Source organism: Schistocerca piceifrons, chromosome 2 (assembly GCF_021461385.2).
Source record: "Schistocerca piceifrons isolate TAMUIC-IGC-003096 chromosome 2, iqSchPice1.1, whole genome shotgun sequence".
NCBI lineage: Eukaryota > Metazoa > Arthropoda > Insecta > Orthoptera > Acrididae > Schistocerca > Schistocerca piceifrons.
The window spans coordinates 436789053-436811850 of record NC_060139.1 but is presented as its reverse complement, the minus strand read 5'-3'; the positions used below and the strand labels follow the sequence as shown (position 1 = coordinate 436811850).

General features: G+C 38.2%; 1 protein-coding gene across 2 annotated transcripts in view; it reads left to right on the top strand.

Annotated features, from left to right (window-relative positions):
* LOC124777296 (T-cell activation inhibitor, mitochondrial-like) overlaps positions 1-22798 on the top strand; it is a 344729-nt gene that overhangs the window by 189375 nt on the left and 132556 nt on the right. For both annotated transcript variants that reach the window (XM_047252648.1, XM_047252647.1), the window contains one exon: positions 2795-2886. In XM_047252648.1, the coding sequence (XP_047108604.1) occupies positions 2795-2886 (92 nt within the window). The remainder of the gene's footprint in view (positions 1-2794; positions 2887-22798) is intronic.

Here is a 22798-nt window from a genome sequence, read left to right as displayed (position 1 = left end):
ACTTATATTTTCTGTGAGTGACATAACTTAAGTTTGGTTGACATAGTAAACTTTGGAGATATAAATCAAGATGTATTACACTTTAAACATTTCACTGAGAGTTGGCCCATACCTGGCCCTACATGGCTCCTTGGCCTACTTTGCTCTTGGCCACAGTTTGTGGGTGGCCGTTCATCCTGGTAGACATCTGATTGGTAGTCACACCAATATAAAAAGCTGTGCAATGGTTGCAGCAGTGCTGATATATGACATAAAGTGGTCTGGCCCCATCAGAGGTCAGGTCCCTGCAAAAGCAGCCATGGCATATACCAACACTGTGGCAATTGTTGCACAGCTTTTTATATTGTTATAACTACCAACCAGATGTCTATCAGGTTGAATGGTCACTGCCAAACGGTGACCAAGAGCAAAGTAGACACCCTGTGGCACAACATGCAGCTGAAAATAATGATTTCAATGGCTGCTTCATAACCCAGGCCATCTGAATCCTTCCCTCAACAACGAGCTTCTCTGAACTACACAGATAGGAGTTATCCTTATAACAGATTCTCTACTACCAAAATTGTCCTGGCCTCAACTAAGGTAATCTGCTGTCTCCACACCCTCCACCCAACTGTCTCCATCCCCTCTGCCCTGTTACCTCCTCCCCGTTCATGCCTCTCCCCCCTTCCCCCACTGTGCTCCACTCTCTGCCAACACCATCAGACTTTTCCCATCTCTGCTGCTCTCCTTTTATGCACCCCCAACTGCCCCTCCCACCTCTACAGCCTCTCGACACCATACTAGATGGCCTTGGCTGGCCTCCCTCTAGTCCCTGCATGCTCTGTTGGGCAGCACTGACTCCTCTCCCCCCACCCATACCCCGTTATCCCTTCCTCTTCCCCACCTTGCTCCAGACTGTGACTTCCACTCGACATGATACCATTTCATTTTGATTGCAGCGGCCAGAGAGAACAGTCATATATGTGTAAGGAGTGCTTGCTTGTGTGAATATATGTACGTTGCTCTTTTCTTTTCTGAAGAAGGCTTTAGCCAATAGCTCGGCATTTAATGGTATTTTCATTGTGCCTGTCTTCAAATCAACATGTCATCCTTATGTTGATTAGCAATCTATCCATTTCAAAATGGTAAAGGTGTTGGAAAAAAAGAAAAGTATCAATCTCTGTCATCCATTTCAGTGATTTTGTCTGGTGAATCAGTCTCTCTTAATCATTTAGATATTGTCCATTTTAATGTGTGCTCCTCTTGTGTCAGCTGAAGTAGAAAGAAGTTTTTCAAAATATAAGGCTGTATTGGCTGACAATAGGAAATCTTTTGTGTTTGAAAATTTGCACATGGTAGTCATTGTTTATTATAAATTGAAATAAAACTGAGGATGTAAAAATAAAAAAGGTTGTAGCTTAACTATGTTCTGATATTGTATATGCTTGACATTATTCCACTCTGGTGAAATCTAGATTGATGATATGAAGTAGGACTAATAAACTTCAAAATACCATGATCATTTTTATGGAGAGTTTATTCAGATAACCAGTTGCAGCAAACAATGTTGCCATCTTCTGATCTTATGCAGTACACTCAAGGAATCTCGTCCATGTGTGCAATAATTTGTGTCACATAATAGACATTTTAAGAACATGCATAGCATGTCAAAAGTAAAACAATCATTATGCTACCTTCTGATCCCTGCACACTCCGCCAGATAGCTCTCCTATCTCCCCCCTCCCCTCCCCTCATATCTTGCATACCTTTTCTGTCCATCTTCCCCCGGCCACAGCGGCTGGAGATAGTGTTCACATGTGCGTGAGGTGTGCCTACTTGTGTCAGTGTATGTGTTTTCCTTTCCTTTCTGATGAAGGCTTTGGCTGAAAGCTCACTGTGTAACAGCCTTTTCGTTGAGCTTATCTGCAATTTAAAGTGTAATATTTATGATGAGTAGCAATTGCTCCTTTTTGTAATTGTTGATATTCCATAGTGAACTTCCCATTCTTTGGTATTTTATGTAATTTTTTTTTTTTTTTTTTTTTTTTACTTTTGACATGCCGATATACAGAGTGGGGCAAATAAAAGTTGCATTACACTGCCATCATTTTGAAATCACTTGTTTCAGCATTAATGTAGGAGGAAAAGAGCTACAGTTACCTCTAACAGGATGGAGCAACTGCCCATACAGCTGGTCGAACCTTGGAGCACATTTACACAGTCTTCGCGCCTGACAGAGTTGTTAGCAGAGGTCAGTCTGGTTGTGTCCATAGCTGCCACCCGGGTCACCTGATCTGTCAGCGTGTGCTTACTTTGTGTGGGGAGCCCAAGTCTAAGATGTATCTCCACCCTGTACTATGCCATGCATGTTCTTGGAATGTGTTTTTATTATGTGACACAAATTATTGGACACATGGATGAGATACGTTGAATTGTAGTACATAAGATCTGAAGATAGCAACATAGTTTGCTGATACCGGTTATCTGAATAAATGCTCTACAGAAGTGACTGAGGCATTTTGAAGTTTGTTACTTCTATTTTCACAAGTTCTGATAATGTTAATAAAAAGCATACTACAACATCAGACTCCACAGTTTAGCGTATTTCTCATGTACGTTTTATTCTTAAATAAATAGTTCATTCCCGTAACATGACATTAGTTTATTTTACAATAGAATTTCACCCATTTTCATATTCTTAGGTCTTATGTTTGTAAATTTTTAGTCATAACAGCATATTTTTGTATAGATATTGTGGCACTTTTTAGGTCATGTAAGTCCTAGCCCTATCGAAACTAACATTTTGTTGCAGGAAGAACTCTGCTGTTTGGTAATGACACTGGAGTGAGTCTGGATGGACATATTATGCTCAACAGTGGAGAAGTTAGGCACAATTGGCTAGATGTAAGTACTGTGGTTGAGAAACACTTCAGTATTTCTGGTAGGTATTATAAGTAGATTGATCTCATGGTTTAGGAGCTGTTTATTAACTGTCTGTATTACAAACACATGAAAATAATATGAGAGCAATGTGAATTAAATTTTTTCGCTGTTATATGATATGCAGATGTAGGATAATCTTTATGTAATATCATTTTTGTAATGTCAAACAGTGGGAACTCCAGGTAGAATATTAACAATGCAGGAAAAGATAGATTACTACTTGCCATAAAGAAGACATATCAACTTGCAGCAGGCATAATTCGAAGACACTAATGTAAGTGTCTTTTAATTGTGCCTTTCTGCAGCGTGATGTCTTCTTTATGCGAAGAAGCAATCTATCTTTTCCTACGTTGTTCATTTTTGTAATGTAATTGTCAGACTATACATTTGTTGATTATTCAGGTGCTACCAGCACAGCATTCATTGTAACAGTGTCAAATGCTTCTTCGTAGTCATATAAAGTAACAACTGATATTAATTGCTTCCTTTCAGTAAGTGGTTCATTGTGCTATACACACTTCTGAAGCTGGCTTTTCTTATTCTGCTGTTGAAGTCTAAAACTTTTCCCAGCCAAATAATAAGAGTTTTTTTTGTAAAAATCAAGAATATGTCTAACAAAAGACTGACAAACTTGTAGTTCTTCACATCTTCCCTGGTCTATTTCTTGTGCATTACATCACTGACAGTGTTTTTCCAAGTATTGGTTAAAAAGCAGGTGTAAAAGTTGAAATAAAAATAAAGGGAAATACATCTCATGCATCACAAACATCCAGATGTATTTTGTATTTGTTAGCATCATGGGTTATCAAGAAGATTGGATTACTAGCCAAGTGTGACTATAAGCGCATTCTACTGTAATGTGGTAGATGTTTTAACTATTGGCACCACTTTTGCATTTTGCTGCGGTTGTCTTCCCACATCAGTACATCAAGTCTTCACATCTGTTATGATTTGTTCTTGTCATATTGAGGCTGATCCATACATTCTGGCATCCATTGAAGCCTATTTTTTAATGTGGCATGGAGAAATTCATAAGCATTTATTGGCGAGGACGTTTTTCACTGTTCTTGCCATGCATTGGGTATTAAAATTGTTAGTTAGTAATTTCCTTGAATTTAAGTACAGAGGAACTCTGGAATGCGTGAAGTTGATTTCCACTACTTTGGGGAGTTTCTGAGATGTAAGTAAAGGAGTACTATGTATTTCAGTCTGTTAACTGAAAACATCATTGTTCGGCAGTATTTGAGGTGGATAAATGTGGTTCAGCATATGGAGCTAATGGGTGAGTATAGGCCTTATTATTCCAGATATTATGAGCAAAGTTCATTTTACTTCTGCATTAACCTTCTTTATATGAGCACTATATCCTACAGCAGAGGACACTAGACTTGCATCTGAAATTCAGAGAGCAGAAGTTGAGGTTCCTAGAGGTTTTGCAGAGGGTTGATGGTTAAAGTTTTGCAGCAATCTCAGTTAGATGTTGTCTATAGCTTAAAGTTCAATACGGTGCCACACTGAGATATTGTAAGAGTTTCATTGTAGGGAAGAACAGTGTTCTCAAACATTGTAAGTATGTGGATGGCCATTGACCTTGTTTTTGGTTGGACTACATAGAAGTCTCCAGTTGAAAAAGAGTGCATACATGCTTTGACAATAACAGTGCAAGGTTCGCTTTCACTATCTCTCCCTCTGCTTTTATCATTTCTACTCCTGAGAAGTTTTTTTCAATTCCACCCACTGAATTGCTTTCTCTCCTTGTAGTAGTATTTCTGGCATTCCATTATTCTCACAGTCTACTATCTCAGTTTTTGTTGACTGAGGTGCACTGTACAGAGTAAAGGAATATTAAAACATATCTACTCATAATAAGGTGTACTGGTTCATTGTAACAGTGCCACCTGACACTTGATTGATATGGTATGATGTGTAATGAGCATAACCATTTGCTTTGTTCATGCTTTGGTTGTTCTTTATTGTCTCCCTTTATAATCTGCTCATTACAATTCCTAACGTCTTCTTATAACATTTCTAAATAGTTTTGCATATTCAATTCATCCTATCTGATGGTGGTTGTCATATACTAGTAATTATTTTCTCATCTTCATCAGAAGCCTTGTGTACTCTTAAATTCTGTTTTGTTCATTGGTAAGACTCAGAAGAACAGGGCTTATGGAAGTTACAGCCTGTTTTTGATTGCGTCTGAATGTCAAGGATAGAAATGACCAGTTTTAATGATGAACATGTGTTGGAAAGGGTCATCCAGTTATAGTCAGTCAGTCATTCAGGTCAGTCATATCAGTCAGTCAGTTAGTTTCTTACTACAGAAAGTAATGTCATATGTCTGGAACATTGCAGGCATCTACTGAACCCACTGTCTGCAGTGCAGGTTGGAGAGCTGCCCTTGAGTGCCTGTTCACTAAACTTCCAGTGACTGTGCCACTGTTCGTGTAAATGTCAGCTTCATGTGAACATAGACATCTTTCTACCCATATGGTCAGTGCTAAATTAAGGTGGTGTCACCTGCACCATAAAGCATCTCTTTGTTTCTAATCATCTACGTAAGGTTTTTGATCTTAAGCAAAAGGCTTAGAAGCAATAATTAACAGGGACAGTAAAACATGAAGAATGAGCCGAACTTTAGCCGTGATGAAGTAGGGCTGCTGCATGGCACTGGCAGACAGACAGTGCCATGCTGGCTGGCACACAAGATGGAAAATCAGGCAAAGTAGGCTAACATTTACCAGTCTCTCAGTGTCTGTTGTTATTATCAACTGCATTGGAAACTGATCAAGAACTAGCCATGTACTAATGCTACCCAGGATAATACTGGTCTTAAAACATTTTTGTAGAAATGCCTTATGTTCCAGTTTCTGTATCCTTAACATGCAAATATATACTGAATTTGCTGTGCTCTAGCTCCACTGTCCTTGTCATATTGGTAAAACCTTTTGGCCATTTTTTTTTCCTTGCTTCACCTGTCCACTCTAGTTTTCTGATGAGCACATAAAATTGTACTTTTAAAAAACAAGACAAAATCTGACTGCCCATCAATATTGGGTGTTATGTGAAACACTTGATGAAGAGTATTTGTTTGCATTCACTCTATCTACACACTGAAAATTGAAATTTCTACCAAAACATCACAGAATATGTGCCTGACAACTCTATGGAGAGACACCCACTATAAAAAGGATTTGCATAAGCCCAAAAATGGTGGCGCCATCAAGGGTAGAGGGAATATTTGTAACGTACGGAAAGTTTGACAAGGCAATGACTAACACTGTCCACATTGATTTTATAAATGATCTTACAAAGATTTACAGTGTAGGCCAGGGAGTAAACAAATGTTCCAGGTGGTGAAGCTTGATTTACAGGGCTCTTTTTGATCTTGCATTCCATATCTCAGTCAATTGCTGGCCAGTGTGCATGGTTCCACACTGTATTATTAATTTGTGTTATTCCCGTATGGTTCTGGTGGAAGAGGTCCATGGTAGGTCTCTGCAGGGCTTGTGGACATGTCTATCATTGCGTAATAAGGCAAGGCTGTTCATAGGACTAGATGGTAATGAATTACAAACATGGCAGAGAGAGTATGTAATATATTCCTCTGTAATGTTGTGGGCTTCCCATGCTTGATATTCTATGAGGTTAGTGTAGAAAGTGATCTGTCTAGTTTTGAGAGCAGCTGTGGCCACTATAATAGAAAAATTCTCTGATGCCTCGTGCAATGTCACAGCGATTTGGAAAACTGCTCGTTTGCTTTTGTCAGTCAGTGTTCATAGGTACATCTATATCTACATTTGCATTTTTATCTATATTCTGCAAACCACCATGAAATCCATGGCTGAGGGTACCTCTCATTGTATCAGTTATTAGCGTTTCTTCTCATTCCATTCATGTGTGGAGCACAGGAAGAATGATTGTTTGATTGTCTCTGTGTGTGCTGTAATTATTCTAATTTCATTCTCATGATTCCTATGTGACAGATATGTAGGATGTTGTAGTATATTCCTAGAGTGATAATTTAATGCTGGTTCTTGAGACTTCCATCAGGGCCTGGAGCTCTGTTCAGTTTTAATGACTTTTGGGGTAGTTTACATCTACCTTGAAGAGTCTGCCAGTTCAGTTTTTTCAGTATCTTTCTGGAACTCTCCCATGGCTCAAACAAACCTGTGACCATTCATGCTGCCTTTCTCTATGTATGTTCAGTATCCCCTGTTAATGCTATTTGGTATGGGTCCCACACACTTGAGCAGTATTCTAGAACCAATTGCATGAGTGATTTATAAGCAATCTGCTTTGTAGATTGATTGCACTTCCCCAGTATTCTACCAATCTATCAATAAACCAAAGTCTACCACCTACGTTACCCACGACTGAGCCTATGTGATCATTGCATGTCATATCCCAACAATGTGTTACGCCCAGGTATTTGTATGAGATGACTAATTCCAGCAGTGACTCATTGATATTATAGTCATAGGATACTACAGGTTTTCATTTTGTGAAGTGCACACTTCTACATTTTTGAACATTTAAACCAAGTTACCAGTCCTTGCACCACTTTGAAATCTTATCAAGAACTGACTATATATCTATGCAGCATCTTTCAAACAGTACTTCTTTGCAGATAACTGCATCATCTGCAAAAAGTCTGAGGTTACTATTAATATTGTCTCCAAGATACCCTGGGACACACCTGAAGTTACTTCTACATCTAATGATGACTCTCCATCCAAGATAACATTCTGCATCCTCCCTCCCAAAAAGTCCTCAATCCAGTCCCAAATTTCACTTGATACCCCATATAATCGTACTTTTGATAATAAGTGTAGGTGCGGTACTGAGTCAAATGCTTTTTGGAAATCGAGAATTCCTGCATCTACCTGGTTTCCTGGATCCAAAGCTTTCAGTATGTCATGTGAGAAAAGTGCAAGTTGGGTTTCACATGTTCGATGTTTTCGAAATCCATGCTGGTTGGCATTGAGGATGTCATTCCTTTCAAGGTACTTCAGTATGTTTGAGCTCAGAATACATTGTAAGATCCTACCACAAATCAATTTCAAGGATATTGGATGGTAGTTTTGTGGATCACTTCTACTGCTTTTCTTGTGACAGCTGGGCACAGTTTTTTGTTTGAGGGATCTATGATATATTATAGTTAGAAGAGGGGCTAACTCAGCTGCAAATTCAGTATAGAATCTGACAGTGATTCCATCAGGGCCTGGAGCTTTGTTCAGTTTTAATGGCTTCAGCTGTTTTCAACAGCACTGACACTACTACTTATTTCGTTCATCTTTTCAGTGTTTTGAGGATTAAATTGGGACAATTCACCTGGGTTTTCCTTTGTAAAGGAACATTTGAAGATCGATTTAAGCATTTCAGCTGTTACTTTGCTCCCCCCAGTTTCAGTTGCTATCTCATTCACTAGGGACTAGACACTAACTTTAGTGCTACTAACAGCCTTTACATATGACCAGAATTTCTTTAGATTTGGTGAAATGTCATATGGGAATTTTCTGTACAGTAGTCATTGAATGCATCATCCATTGCTCTCTTGACAGCCAAATGCATTTCATTCAGCATCTCTCTGTCTGTACCCCTACTCTTTGTTTGCACCTGTTATTTAGAAGTTTCTTTACAATGATTGTGTACCCTGGAGATCGAGGCCAACGAGAAAGACAGGCCGCGCCGCGTACGTCACACAGAGGATGTCACGTGACCGGCAGCGTCCTAACATCTTGTCACTTCAGAACAGATAGCACCTCTTTCTAAAATGCGTCCACGAAAGTTTTATATGAATTAAAGTTGTGCTGGGTACACATACACTAGATTTCTGAATACTGGTAAACTTCGATGCGAGATATACTTAGAAACCTAGCAATCAAGAACACTGATGTAGGCACACGTATTTAATAGCTGAAAAACAGCAGGTCTGGCATGACAAATAAAACATATGCATCCCAATTACGAGTTTATTCAATTTGTTTGCTTACTAACCAAGCACAGTTTACGTCTAGATGTATGTGGTTTTAGACATTTTTGTCTCCAGTAACGGGTAAAGTAATTACACTTCACAATAATTGCATGAAGGAAAGGAAAGAATGTGTACAGATTTTTATCTAAAATGCAGTTACAGACAACTAATTTTCAACAGGCTCTCACATAGAATTCCATTCATAACATTATTTGTAAGTGTATGAACATTTCTAACAGATAGCGAAATATTCAAATCATAATGATCGAAACAAGTTAAAAGATAGACGTGTCGTAGGCATTTTCGTCCTAGATTACATTCACGCAAGGCGCAGAGAAATATAGGTAGACCGCCTTTGCTTTCAGTAGGTGTTTTTTTCCTCACACGAAAGAAAATGTGAGCAGCCGATATTTTTCCTCTTATATTTCGCCGAATTTTCTCCAAGGTGTTTCATTTTTAATGAGTGAAAATTTAATTACAAAAGATGCTCATCTCTACAGAATGATTTCGACGAAGTTGTGCATTACGCTTCAGTTTTGACAACACTTGTAGGGCGATCACCTGAACGTAATAGATGTACCTTATTTTCTGTTTTGCACAAATGCCACGTTGTTTCTAAGAGGCATAATAAAATTGCTTCTATTAAATACTCTAAGATAGGAATTATTACGTTCTTGGATATGAACAAACCTAATGTATCGAATTGTCAGAAGCAAATTCTCACCTGTATTTTTCTTGCATATTTTATTCATTGCAATTAGAAAAAGGCACCTGATAATGAGGAAGAGGTTTCCTCGAAACAGGTTGTGCAAAATAAAGTAACTCGTAACATATTTGTGCACCATTTCAGTGCAGTAATGTGTTCATTGTAAATAAGTATTACAGTAGTTCTATTACCTTGTAAATTAATAAAAACTTTTTTATTTTAAATTCAGTGCATTAGTATTTGTAAAATGACTCTTAGTGTTCATTAAAAAATGACGATCATTCCACTTGGGACCTGTGGAATGGTACATTAGCTTATTTGTTTTAGTTGTAAATATTTGTCATGTATTGTTGTTTTTCTGACATGTTCCACATCCTGGAGGACCTCCTCACTACGGATCAATTGGAATGAAAGTTAATCTAATCTAAAAACAAAAATCTCACCTGTAGTTTGACAAGAACTTGTCACTTACCTGTCTCTTGAGGAAGTCAGTGTTGATGCAGATATTATGTTTATGGAATAAGGGCTATTAGTTTTTTGGAAGAACTGCTACATCATTTCACAGTTCTCCACAATGGAAAAATTTCTACTTGGAGTACTGACTGTGTAGTAATTTTTAATACACATTCACAAGGCTACGAAGTCAAAAAAGTACTTTCTGTCAATATATATATTGGTTTGTGTCTGAAGATGACACTACAAAATGCATAATCTAAGTTGTGTATTTTTTTCCATTTTATGCTCACTGTATATTCTAAGTAGTTCCAATATAAAATTGAACATTTACCATCTTGGATTACCAGTTTAATTCTCTACTGGCCCCCTAACTGTCAAGCAGCACCCACATATACAAATAGAAGGAACTGATGGAGAAGGAACCGAATAAAAGGAAATGAATTTCCAAATCGAAAGGACAATTTCAATTTATAAGGGGCCCTGTATCCAGGACAGTAGTATCTAAAACTTTTTTGAATGTACCCAACTGTGTTTGTTGGCTTACATCTGCAACACCTGAGATAAACTATCATCAAACAGTATACTACATGTAAGTTTCCACAAATCAGCAACAAGCACTACTTGATAAACATTCAAATTTCTTTAGCATTATGCTTTCTGTACAACACGAATTTATACCAAGGTCTCTCTGTCCTAATACCCCCCCCCCCCCCCTCCAAAACAAACAAACACACACACACACACACACACACACACACACACACACACACAGAGAGAGAGAGAGAGAGAGAGAGAGAGAGAGAGAGAGAGAGACTTGAATATACCAAGAACAAACATCAGTAGATTTTTTTCACTTTTCACTTCATTCCTAACTGAAGTGTAGTATAGCAAGAACCAGGTATCAGACAATAATGAACAGGAACAAGCATTTCACATACATAATTTATTTTAACAAATTTGTAATGCATTTAAAAACACACATTTTCATTACTCATAACAGTTGATATTAATTGAGGTAAGATAATAGATTAGTTCATAAACATTAGGGAGGTAAATTTGTGGCATCTTTTAATCTCACTACAGTAGTGTGATAAATTTGTAAATATAATTTTACATCTTACTGTGAGCTTTCAAGTTTCCAATAGAAGTGACTCTATATGCCCCTTTGAAGGTTTTAATGAAACAAGATGTTTCAACCTATTGGTGCTATACATTTCATGGCAATACGATACTGCCTTAGGTCAATTTATTATTCATTTAATGATACTATTTTCAAAAATTTAGAGGCAGTTTACACTTCTAATAAATTCTTTACAGGCATTGTAGAAAATATGACAGAATTAGCCAAATAATCACAAAATCTGTTGCTGCCATGGATGTGACACCAAGAAAAACAAAAACATATGCTTCAATCAGACTAAATGCCTGACTATATAAAAGAAATTAGATACAAAGTTCTCCGAAAATGCTTTACAACCATATTTGCAGTATCACTACTTTATCAAATAATATTTGCAGTAGAATTTGCTTTCTCATGCTGTGTGTGTGTCTATATATATATATATATATATATATATATATATATATATATATATATATATATATATATATATATATATAAAAAAGAAAGATGATGAAACTTACCAAACAAAAGCGCTGGCAGGTCGATAGACACACAAACAAACACAAACATACACACAAAATTCTAGCTTTCGCAACCAATGGTTGCCTCGTCAGGAAAGAGGGAAGGAGAAGGAAAGACAAAAGGATATGGGTTTTAGGGAGAGGGTAAGGAGTCATTCCAATCCCGGGAGCGGAAAGACACCTTAGGGGGAAAAAAGGACAGGTATACACTCGCACACACACACATATCCATCCACACATACACAGACACAAGCAGACATTTGTAAAGGCAAAGAGTTTCATATCATATATATATATATATATATATATATATATATATATATATATATATATATATATATATATATATATATATATATATATATATGCAATCTGAGGTATAGATGCCAAGTGTGGAGACACTGAAGCATTTGTACCAAGATTTATTTTCTGCTCCACTCTATGTATGCTACCTTATAATGACACATCTGTGTTCAATGTAATTTTAATGTAAACAAACCAGCCACAGAAACAATATATGTATAAGCAGTATGTAATTGTAGATTATATGTGTAATGTTTGCAGTCTGGACAAAAATAAAGAAATGAAAACTCAAGCAATCAAGTGGGCTACTAGTGTGCCCTGTTGCACTTTTCATTATCAGTAAATCATGAATAGACACAAGAAATCTAACAGCAGGAATTGAATCTGTTACATTCTATTTCCTAGTATGTGAAATGAACTGAATGGGAGGGTGGAGATGCAAGTATGACAAAAGAAAAAAAAATAAACATACTTCACAGAGGAAATAAACAAATTCCTGACAATCCATGGTGTTTCCATGGCATTATCTGTAAGTTACTGAAAACATCATCCTCACCAACATCAGAAGCTGCAGAATCACCATTAGCAGCAGTAACAACATCAACAGCACTTTTGAGGGATGAGAAGTCAATACAAGCAACATTCTGTAGTACTGTGTGGAAACAGAAAATCATGCCTGCTCTTCATCCAAAGGATTTTTGGTCAAGGACAAAAAGAGAGAGAAACCTTCAAGGTAAGGTTTCTTAATCCTCCACCAAAATATTCTGTCCATGAGAAATAAAGTCCAGCAACTACAAGTGGAACTGCAGACTATAGACAACTCACTCGTTTGCATCACAGAAGATTGATGTAGCACACCTTACATAAGTTTTAATAGTTTAAACACTTATAATCTAGCATTTCAGTATAGCAGAACCTTTATGTGGGATGGTGGGCCATGCATGTATGTTAAGGAAGGCATTATGTATGAAGTCCAAAATGATATTATTTCATTAAGTGGAGAAAAACATATAGAAATATCAGCCATAAACATATGGGACACAAATATGTTCCAAAGCCTAAACATATTATATATACATCGTTCTCCTAGCAGTGATATGGAAATTTTCATCACAAAACTGAACCTTCTGGGAGGTAAATGGGCAGAATATAGAAACACTTGCAACTAAAACAAAGGGTTATACATATTATATTAAACAGTAACTAGAGAGCTCACTGGAGAGTGCTGTTTAAAAACTTGGGTATCCTGACAGTTCCATGTGAATACGATTTTCAAACAGTGAGATACACAAAGAAAAATATTGACCAGTACCCAACCAACAGTTGCTTTCACAAACATGGAACCACATCTGGTCACTATTTACACCTCCACAGGAAAAACAAAGTAAAAATCAAAAATAGTGTGCTACATAATGAAATAAAATTGTACAATAAGAACAGTGAGATATCTGTAAAACTTGATAACATGAGGAAGTACAAAAATAGAAATGGTATCTGTGTAGAGGGCTTCAAACTTATGTGTCAGTCCTAAGCTTCTTCACTTTCCTTGAATCTATTTTGGACTTACATGCCTTATCATTATGCATTTTCTCAAAATTGTTAATGAGTATCCTGTTGGCACAGAGAGATACATATTCCAGTTTGCTTAACAATGTGTTGTGAAGCAAACACATACATTCAGCATTATCCACTGCTTTCACAACTTTTGACATGCATATCTTCTGAGAAATGGAAAGCTGTTTACCACATGACATAAATTGCTGAAGAAAGTCATTCACAAGTAGAGAGACTGTATGCCACACTATTCCAACTGTGATCACTACTGTCTCTGTAGGCAAAGTCAGTTTACCCCTGTCCAGTTCCTTCACAAAGTTGTAAGAAGAATCTACCTCAACTTCTTTGTTCAACTGCAACCATTCAGTACATTTGTCACACTTAGATTTCTGAAGGGCTTTCCTAGCTGCATAACCTCCTATGTATGTCAAAATAGGTAACATGTTAGGTGGAACATCATCCATACCGAAGGTGATGTCCATAATATCAGAAAAAATGCTAATGTCAATATTACGGTCTAGCTGTTGTTGGGCAGGAATTATGTGTTTCAAGTGCACATTATCATTTTGAGCTGCAAACAGTACATCATTTTTGAATCTTAATTTTCTTTCATTTTCTAAAACTTGGATGTAACTAATGTAGTAATTTGCTCCACTCAACTGTCGGTAGCACCCAAAGCGGCCCTCTAAATCATCACTTTGAAATTTTCCTAGCAATATGTAGTCAATGTCATATTTATCAAATAAGTATGGAATTATCTGCAGAAAAGATTCAGTTGTTAATATTAAAGACTGGAATGTCTGTGATGTTAAAGCATCACTTATTGGTACAGATACTCTCCAAACTTTTAGCCAATGACACAGATTATTTAGAAAAGTCACCTGATTGTCTGTTGTCTTCCTGATGGCTTCTCTGTAAGGATCATTGAATCTTTGTCCTTCAAATACACTTCTAACATTCACAATCTTCCACCAGTTCACAATCACCTGAAGGAAAGTCACTGTCTGATTTATGTGCTCAGTAACATTAGGCATATCCTTTGTTGCATGTTTCAAAGCTACTATGTTATTATCATTGAAAATTTTCAAAGCTAATTTAACATTTTGTTTTTGAATAGATGATGGATACAGTACTCTAGCTGATAGTGTGTGGCCATATTTGACTAAAGAGTTTCTTTCTTTCTCATATACCAGCTCCAAATGCTTGTACTGTGCTGTCAATATTACTGAATGATCAGTCATGTCAGGAAACTGTAACATTTTATTAACACTTCTCTTTGTCTGCCAATTGTTCCTGATACATTTCAGAATGTGTACAGTGTCAAACATAAAAAAAAGTTTCCTGGAAGGATCTAGAGGGTGTTCAATACTGGGTTGGAGAATTCTACTGGGGGTGAACAGTTCATATGCCTTCCTGTTTACACTGTTGTTATCTGCTATCAGACTAACAACTTTGAAGCCCACTCTTTCCACCATGCACAGAACATTACTGATCAAAGATTTCAGCTCTTCACTTGTCATATTAGCTACTGGTATAATTGCTACAACATCAACATATTTAGACAAAAGGGAAGAGACCATAAAAACCTGTGCTGTTTTGGCACACGTCTCAGGATGAAAAAAGCTACTCCCATGTATTGAGCCAGATTTAAATGAAAGTTGTGGTTGCACATAAATCTCATCTAACAACAAAGACACTAATAACTCATGTTTTTCTAAATATTTCACCCTGTTTTCTAAATAAGGACTAGTTTGAACTGATGAAGTGACTAGCTGGTAATTACAAATTATTTTCTGCAGGGTTCGTGGGTGGGGTAAAAACATTAAATCACATTTCCTCAAGGCATTGTATGCACTGACAGAATGTACATACAAGCAGCATGCCACTATCATGGTGTTGTTGCCATAGTGTCTGTTGTTTTTTGAGATTTGTGATACATGGAGTTGTTCTACAATAAATTTCAATTGTGCATTTTCATCATAATTTGGGATAGTCTGCAAGCAATTGACAGCACAGTTTATTTTATCTGTAACACTAGGCAAAATTTCCCCTTTCTCAACCATTGACATTACATTTTCTAAAACGGTTATGGAAGTTAATTTCTTCACATCATTGATGGATGCATTAATTGCAAAATTAATTCCTTCACTAACATTTACTCTAAAGCTCAAATCACTATTAACAGTGATGAATGCAGTAACACAAGGTATTCCCCTGTCTAATCCCAAAAGACAGATATGCAATTTTTCATCATCTCTAATCACAGACCACTTGTTGCCGCAAATTTTCTGGCCTTCTAGAAATACAGAAATATCATTGAGACACGAAAGTGAATTTTGTTGGAGGTGTAAGTTGTTTGACTCAATACTGTCTTGAATAGCTTTTCTAAGATTATCGTCTTCCACATCAGCAAGACGTCTCACTTTTGTAGTTGATTTAGAACAGTATGAGGGAGTGTTGGGAAAAATAGTTGGCACAGCATTTTCGGTGAGTTTTGGGATTATTCTGGGAAATTCTTTCAGTTGTCCTCTGTCCATAATTACGTCCACTCGAATTACACGATTCATCGAAGTGTTTTACACAAATATTTGGCCGTTTTAGTTTGGTTAAGTCTGTTGGGATATTTCGAAGCCACAGTGCACGTCGACTCTCGTCAGATGGCAAAGAAAATGTAGTCGTTCTCTCTGTTTCGGAATCATAATTCGACCGACAGCCGAACACACTACATCGACGTGGCATTTCAAGAGTTCCAGATCTAGAAATAAAATGAAACCGTATTTCAATACGTTACCTCGAAGTTACAGTCAGGTGTATGATCTCAAAATCACGTCAGGATAAACACACACAGACGGTCAGAATCTTCTAAAGTAGTAAATGAAGATGCATTTGAGGTTAACATACCTTGCTTACAATTATCAATGTTTCGCACACAACACTGCAAACATAACAAATTGTGGATGCATCACCATCACACATTCACATATACGCACGTATTCTGTCGATGCACTTAGTTAAACACCACTTTTGTAGTACGAAAAACAACGAGGCAAATAGCAATGCTCTTTCACACACGTTGCTTCCACTAGCAAATCAAGACGCCGAGTGTGACGTCACGTTCACGCACCGGGGCCTGTCTTTCTCGTTGGCCTCACTGGAGATCCCTCGTCTTATGAATTGCTCTACTGGGTACATATCTATCCACTGCATGGTCAGCTAGTCTTTTAAACTTGAGCCAGAGTTCATGTACATGCTCCTGCCCTGTGCTGAAAGTTGCAGGTTTCTCATTGAGATATGATGTTATTGACTTTTTATCTGGTTTACTGAACATATATATCACCCAGCTTATTTTAGTTGTTCTTTGTACTTTGGTAATCATTGCTGCCACAGGCACTTTATGGTCACTGATAACAGTTTTAATGTAAACTTCCTAAGAGAATCAGGTCTATTTGTTGTCATTAGATCCAACCTATTGCCATCGTGATGGGGTTCTGAACTATCTGTTCTAGGTGGTTTTCAGAGAAAGCATTTAGTAGCATTTCACAGGACGTCTTATCATGCCCAACAGTAACAAAAATGTAAATTTCCCAATTGATTGTTGGAGGACTGAAGTCTCCACTGATGATTACAGTATGACTGAGGAACTGACATACAAGCAAACTGAGGTTTTCTCTAAAATTTTTGGTTTCATCAGGAAATGAACCGATGCATGGTCGAAGGATCTGTTGTCGTTTTATCTCGACCCACGATACAGAGTCTTGCCCAAACAGTCTCACATGCAGCTTCAATTTCTGTCTTGGTGGATTTGAGTTTCTTGTCAACTGCGACAAATACACCATCCCCAATTCACATTTGCCTATGCTTTCAAAGTTGTTGTGGTCTTCAATCCAAAGACTGGTTTGATGCAGCTCTCCATGCTACTGTATCCTGTGCAAGCCTCTTCATCTATGAGTAATTACTGCAACCTACATCCCTCTGAATTTGCTTAGTGTATTCATCTCTTGGTCTCCCTCTACGATTTTTGCTCTCTCCACTTCCCTCCACTACTAAATTGGTCATCTCCTGATGCCTCAGAACGTGTCCTATCAACCAATCTCTTCTTCTAGTCAAGTTGTGCTGCAAATTCCTCTTCTCCCAAATCTATTCAGTACCTCCTCATTAGTTACGTGATTTACCTATCTAATCTTCAGCATTCTTTTGTAGCACCACTTTCAAAAGCTTCTATTCTCTTCTTGTCTAAACTATTTATCTTCCATGTTTCACATCCATACATGGCTACACACCATACAAATACTTTCAGAAATGACTTTCTGACACTTAAATCTATACTCAATGATAACAAATTTCTCTTCTTCACAAATGCTTTCCTTGCCATCGCTAGTCTACGTATTGTATCTTCTCTACTTCGACCATCCTCAGTTATTTTGCTGCCCAAATAGCAAAATTCATCAACTACTTTAACTGTCTCATTTCCTAATCTAATTCCTTCTCAGCATCACCTGATTTAATTCGATTACATTCCATTATCCTCATTTTGCTTTTTTTTTATGTTCATCTTATATCCTCATTTCAAGATGCTGTCCATTCTATTCAACTGTTCTTCCAAATCCTTTGCTGTCTCTGACAGAATTCAATATCATCAGCAGACATCAAGGTTTTCATTTCTTCTCCCTGTATTTTAATTGCTACTCCAAATTTGTCTCTGGCTTCTTTTACTGCTTGTTTGCCTTTTGCAAATATTCAAAATTTCACAATATATCACACTACAAATGAATACTGACACAAGGAAGGAAAGATTATGCAGAAGTGACACAAACAGGAAAATTGTGTATCTAGAATTTCATATTGGTACTTGAATTTTGTACGTGCAGTTTCACACAGAGGAAAATTCCAAAATCAGCTTTTATATATAAATAACTGTGGTAATTGCATGGTCTTTTCACTTAGATGTTTGTATGCCAACTTACGCATGCTGAAGAAGAACCCTGCAGTGTGAGTTTATTTCAGTCAAAATTGCTAAAATGTGCAGCACCAATAAAGTTCATCTTCTGCCTGTTATAGCTAACAATGCTGTCCTAGTAGATGGAATAAGGGATTCTTATTTGCATTGTATCTTGTAGATTGAAAGTCAGTGTCATAATTATATACACCAAGAGAGAATGTGTTACTTTGTAACCATTATGTTGTTTTGTTACAAATTTTATCTGCAGGGCTCAGTATGAGCAAGAGCATGAAATTTGTATGAATGTGTGAATGATGACCTTTGCCTATTTCTTCATCTTCAGATAATTTCTGTGGGCCAAGGTTAAGATTTTCAAGATACACATTATTGGTTATTCTCCACCACTAGGGTTGTCGCGTGACAGCACTGCATCTGTTCCAGGTTGTGGTGCATTTGCTGCTATTATTAAAGACTTTCCAGAACATAACTAGCCAAGCAAACTATCAAAGAACTTTGCCTATTTAGTTCATGTATACTTGGTTCCAGGGAGTACCATGAAGCCATACAAAATGGTGTGTGTCCTAGAACTGAAGGAGGAAGATAGGGCAAAACATGGCTGTGTCAAACAGTTGAAAGTGATGAATCCTGATTCCATCTGACAGGAAATATGAACTCTCAGAACACCAGATACTGGTCAACAAACAATCCCTATGCTATTAATGAGAAACCTCTTCACACTGAAACAAATTGGTATAGGGTGTGCCATTAAGCAAGTCAGACTGTGAGTTCCACATTTTTTTAAAATAACAATAAACACTGCTGTGTGTATGTGAATCTTTGAGGATTTTACACACAGTTGACTCCCCATGAACATACATATGCTGTCTTTCGACAGGATGGGATGACCTGTCACAAATCATGCAAGTCAGTCTCATGAGTTCATGAAAGTTTCACAGAAGAAGGAACTGTCAGCAAAGGATTGTGGTCACTACATTAGCCAGACCTAACCAGATGTGACTTCTATCTTTGGAGCGGACACTTTAGGGAAAAGTGCACACAAATTGCCCAATTACATTAGAAGACTGGAAGGACAATATTAATAAAGATATTTCGAGAATTGGTGCAACAGAATTGTGCAAAGTGTATGTTAAAACATTAGGGTTTGCACAAAAGCGTACTGAAGCATAAGGAAGTCATTTTCAGCTCCTAACATAATGTAATGTAAAAGATAAGGTCAATTCAGTAAGTGTAGACATTTGAATTAGCTTATTTGTTATGTCTTTGTCATCTAATTATTACATGTTTATCTATTTGTTGCCGTATCTGCTTTTATCTCATTTAAAATCCTGAAAACAGGTGTATTTTTGCTTCTGATGAAGGTATATTTAGATATACCGAAACTGCGGACAAGGATTTCAATAAATCTTTATCCTGGAACTGTTTGGCTCTTATCATTTACCGTGAAGAATTTTTCTTATTCGATACTGTGAAACAAATAATTTCTTCTGCAGGTTCTTTGCTTGCCATGCTTTGAGAAGTGTAGTATGGACCAAAACAAGGAAAAAAAGTCCAGTAATCATGTGCTCTAAAATGAATACCTTAAAATTTATGAACACTTGAACATTAGAAGAGTTGTGTTTCAAAATAGCAAAGATGAACAAGTGCTCATAGCTCTTAAGGAATGCATTTTAGAGCACATATTTTTGGACTTTTTTCCTTGTTTTGGTCCATACTACAAGTTCCCAAAATATGGCAAGCAAAGAACTTGCAGTAGAAGAGATTTGTTTCACAGTATCAAAGATGAAAAATTGCTTGTAGATCTTAAGGTATGCATTTTCGACCCTATGTTTACTGATACTTTTTTGTTTCTAGTATCAAGTACTTTCAACGGTATGTGTTTACACCATTAATTATGATATACCCTGTATACAAGCTTTTGGACGAAGTGCTTCATCAGCAGTAGAACTCTATCACATTCATACAACAACAACTCACATGCACATGACTACTGTCTCTAGCCCCTAAGGGCTGACTGTGACTGTGCAACTATGCTTGATGCAAGCAATAATCTGCTGGGGTGGATGGTGGGACTAAGGAGGAGCTATGGGACAGGTAGGGGGAGGGGTACCAGGGTATGGGTGGGGGAAGCTGCTAGTGCTGCCTTTGGTGATTGCAGGGACATGGTGGGGACTACCAGCTGATGTATGTGTGTGGATGTGTGTGTGGGAAGGGAGGGGGGGGGTGTATTGGCAGGGGGAAATGAGAGAAGGGAAGTGGGGGCGAGGGGAAAGGACTTGTAGGTGCACTTGTAGGATAGGAAATATGTGTGTATTGTAGTGGAAGGGGTTAGACAGGTGGAGGACAAGGAGTAGCAAAGGTTGAGACCAAGGAGGTTAAAGGAACACTGTGTACATTGTAGGGAGAGGTTTCAGCAGCTCAATTCAGAAAAGTTAGTGTTGGTGGGAAGAATCCAGGTGGCAAGGGCTCTGAAGCAGTTATTAAAGTAAATCACATCATGCTGGGCTGCATGTTCAGTGACTGGCTGTTCCAGTTGTCTCTTGGGCACAATTTGACAGTGACCCTTCATATGGACCAACAGTGTACTAGTAGTGATGCCCATGTAGAATGCAGCAGCATAGTGATTGAAGCTATGTTTGTAGTTCACACTGCTGCTTTCATAGATGGCCATGCCTTTTAGGGAGGATGATTTGTGAGAGTATATGCCAGTGATGACTGGAGTAGTTGATAGTGGGAGGATGTAAGGGACTAGTCTTGTGCATCTCCCATGCCTTGTCTCACCAGTCACCTACCATTCCCCACCATACCAGTAGTCCTGACACAAAGGAGCACTTCTTTCATGACTCAGTACCATAGAAGGCTGAGAAATTGAGTCACATTACCTACCAGGTTATTGATTATTTGTCGTCTTGACTCACTATCCTCCTCGCCTCTCCCATAGTGGTATTCCACCTATTTGTTCCTGTTCCACCACTGCTCCCAACCCCTTGCCTCATGGCTCATATCATTGCAACAGACCCAGATGCAAGAACAGTTCCAGACATCCTCTCGCTATCACTAGTCCAGTCTTGTCATTGTCTCTCTTTCCCTTTCAAAGACAGACACACCTGTGAAAGCAGCCATGTGGTCTACAGACCTAGCTGCAACCACTGTGCCACATTGTACATGAACATGACTACTAACAAGCTGTCTGTCCATGTGAATGACCAGCTGTCTGCCCACGTGAATGACCACTACCAAACTGCGACTTACAGGCAGCTGTACAACCCAGTCACTGAACATGCCATTCAACACAATGTGCTTCACTTTAATGACTGCTTCACAGCCTGTGCCATCTGGACTATCTGGATTCTTCCCACAAGTACTTGTATTCTAAATTATGCAGGTGGAAATTCTCCCTACAACAAATCCTTCGTTTTTGTAACACTCCCTGCCCCTGGTCTCTGTCTTTTCTTTGCTAATCCTTGCCCTCCACCTGCATATCCCCTTCGCTGCCCTCTCTCCTTCTACAGTACACACACACACACACACACACACACACACACACACACACACACACACCTCCTGTCCAAGCGATGCACGTATAAGTCCTTTCTTCTTCTCTTAATCCCACCTACCTCCCTCCCTCCCACACGCACACACACACACACACACACACACACACACACACACACACACACACACACACACCTCCTGTCCAAGCAATGCACGTAAAAGTCCGTTCCTCTTCTCTTCTCTTAATCCCACCTTCCTCCCCCTTTCCCGCCCCCCCCCCCTCCTTCCCCCCACCCCCCACCACCAATCACAGTCTTCCGGTGATGCACCTAGCAGCTGTATCTGTCCCCACCATGTCCCTGCATGCACCAGCTTCCCCCACCCATACCCTGCCATTCCTCCTCTTCCATGCCCTATGGCACCTCCTTAGCCCCACCATCCACCCCAGCAGATTACTGCTCACATCAGCGTAGTTACAGTTGGTTCTTAGTGGCTAAAGGCAGTAGTCATGTGTTTGTGAGTTGTAGGTGTGTGAATGTGTGAGAATCCTACTTTTGAGGAAGGATGTTGTCCGACAGCTTATATATTTCTAGTTTTCTTTTCTTTGAGCCTGTCTATGTTGCATTGCCTCCTCTATGTTGTGAGAAGCAATCTGTCTGTATTGTTGTTGGATTTGGTATTGTTATTGTATGAATTTATCATATTATCAGCAACACTTGTGAGAGAGTTGTAAGTGTGTTAGCTACTTCCAAGGGGTTTGTTACTTTTTTATTTTCTTGTG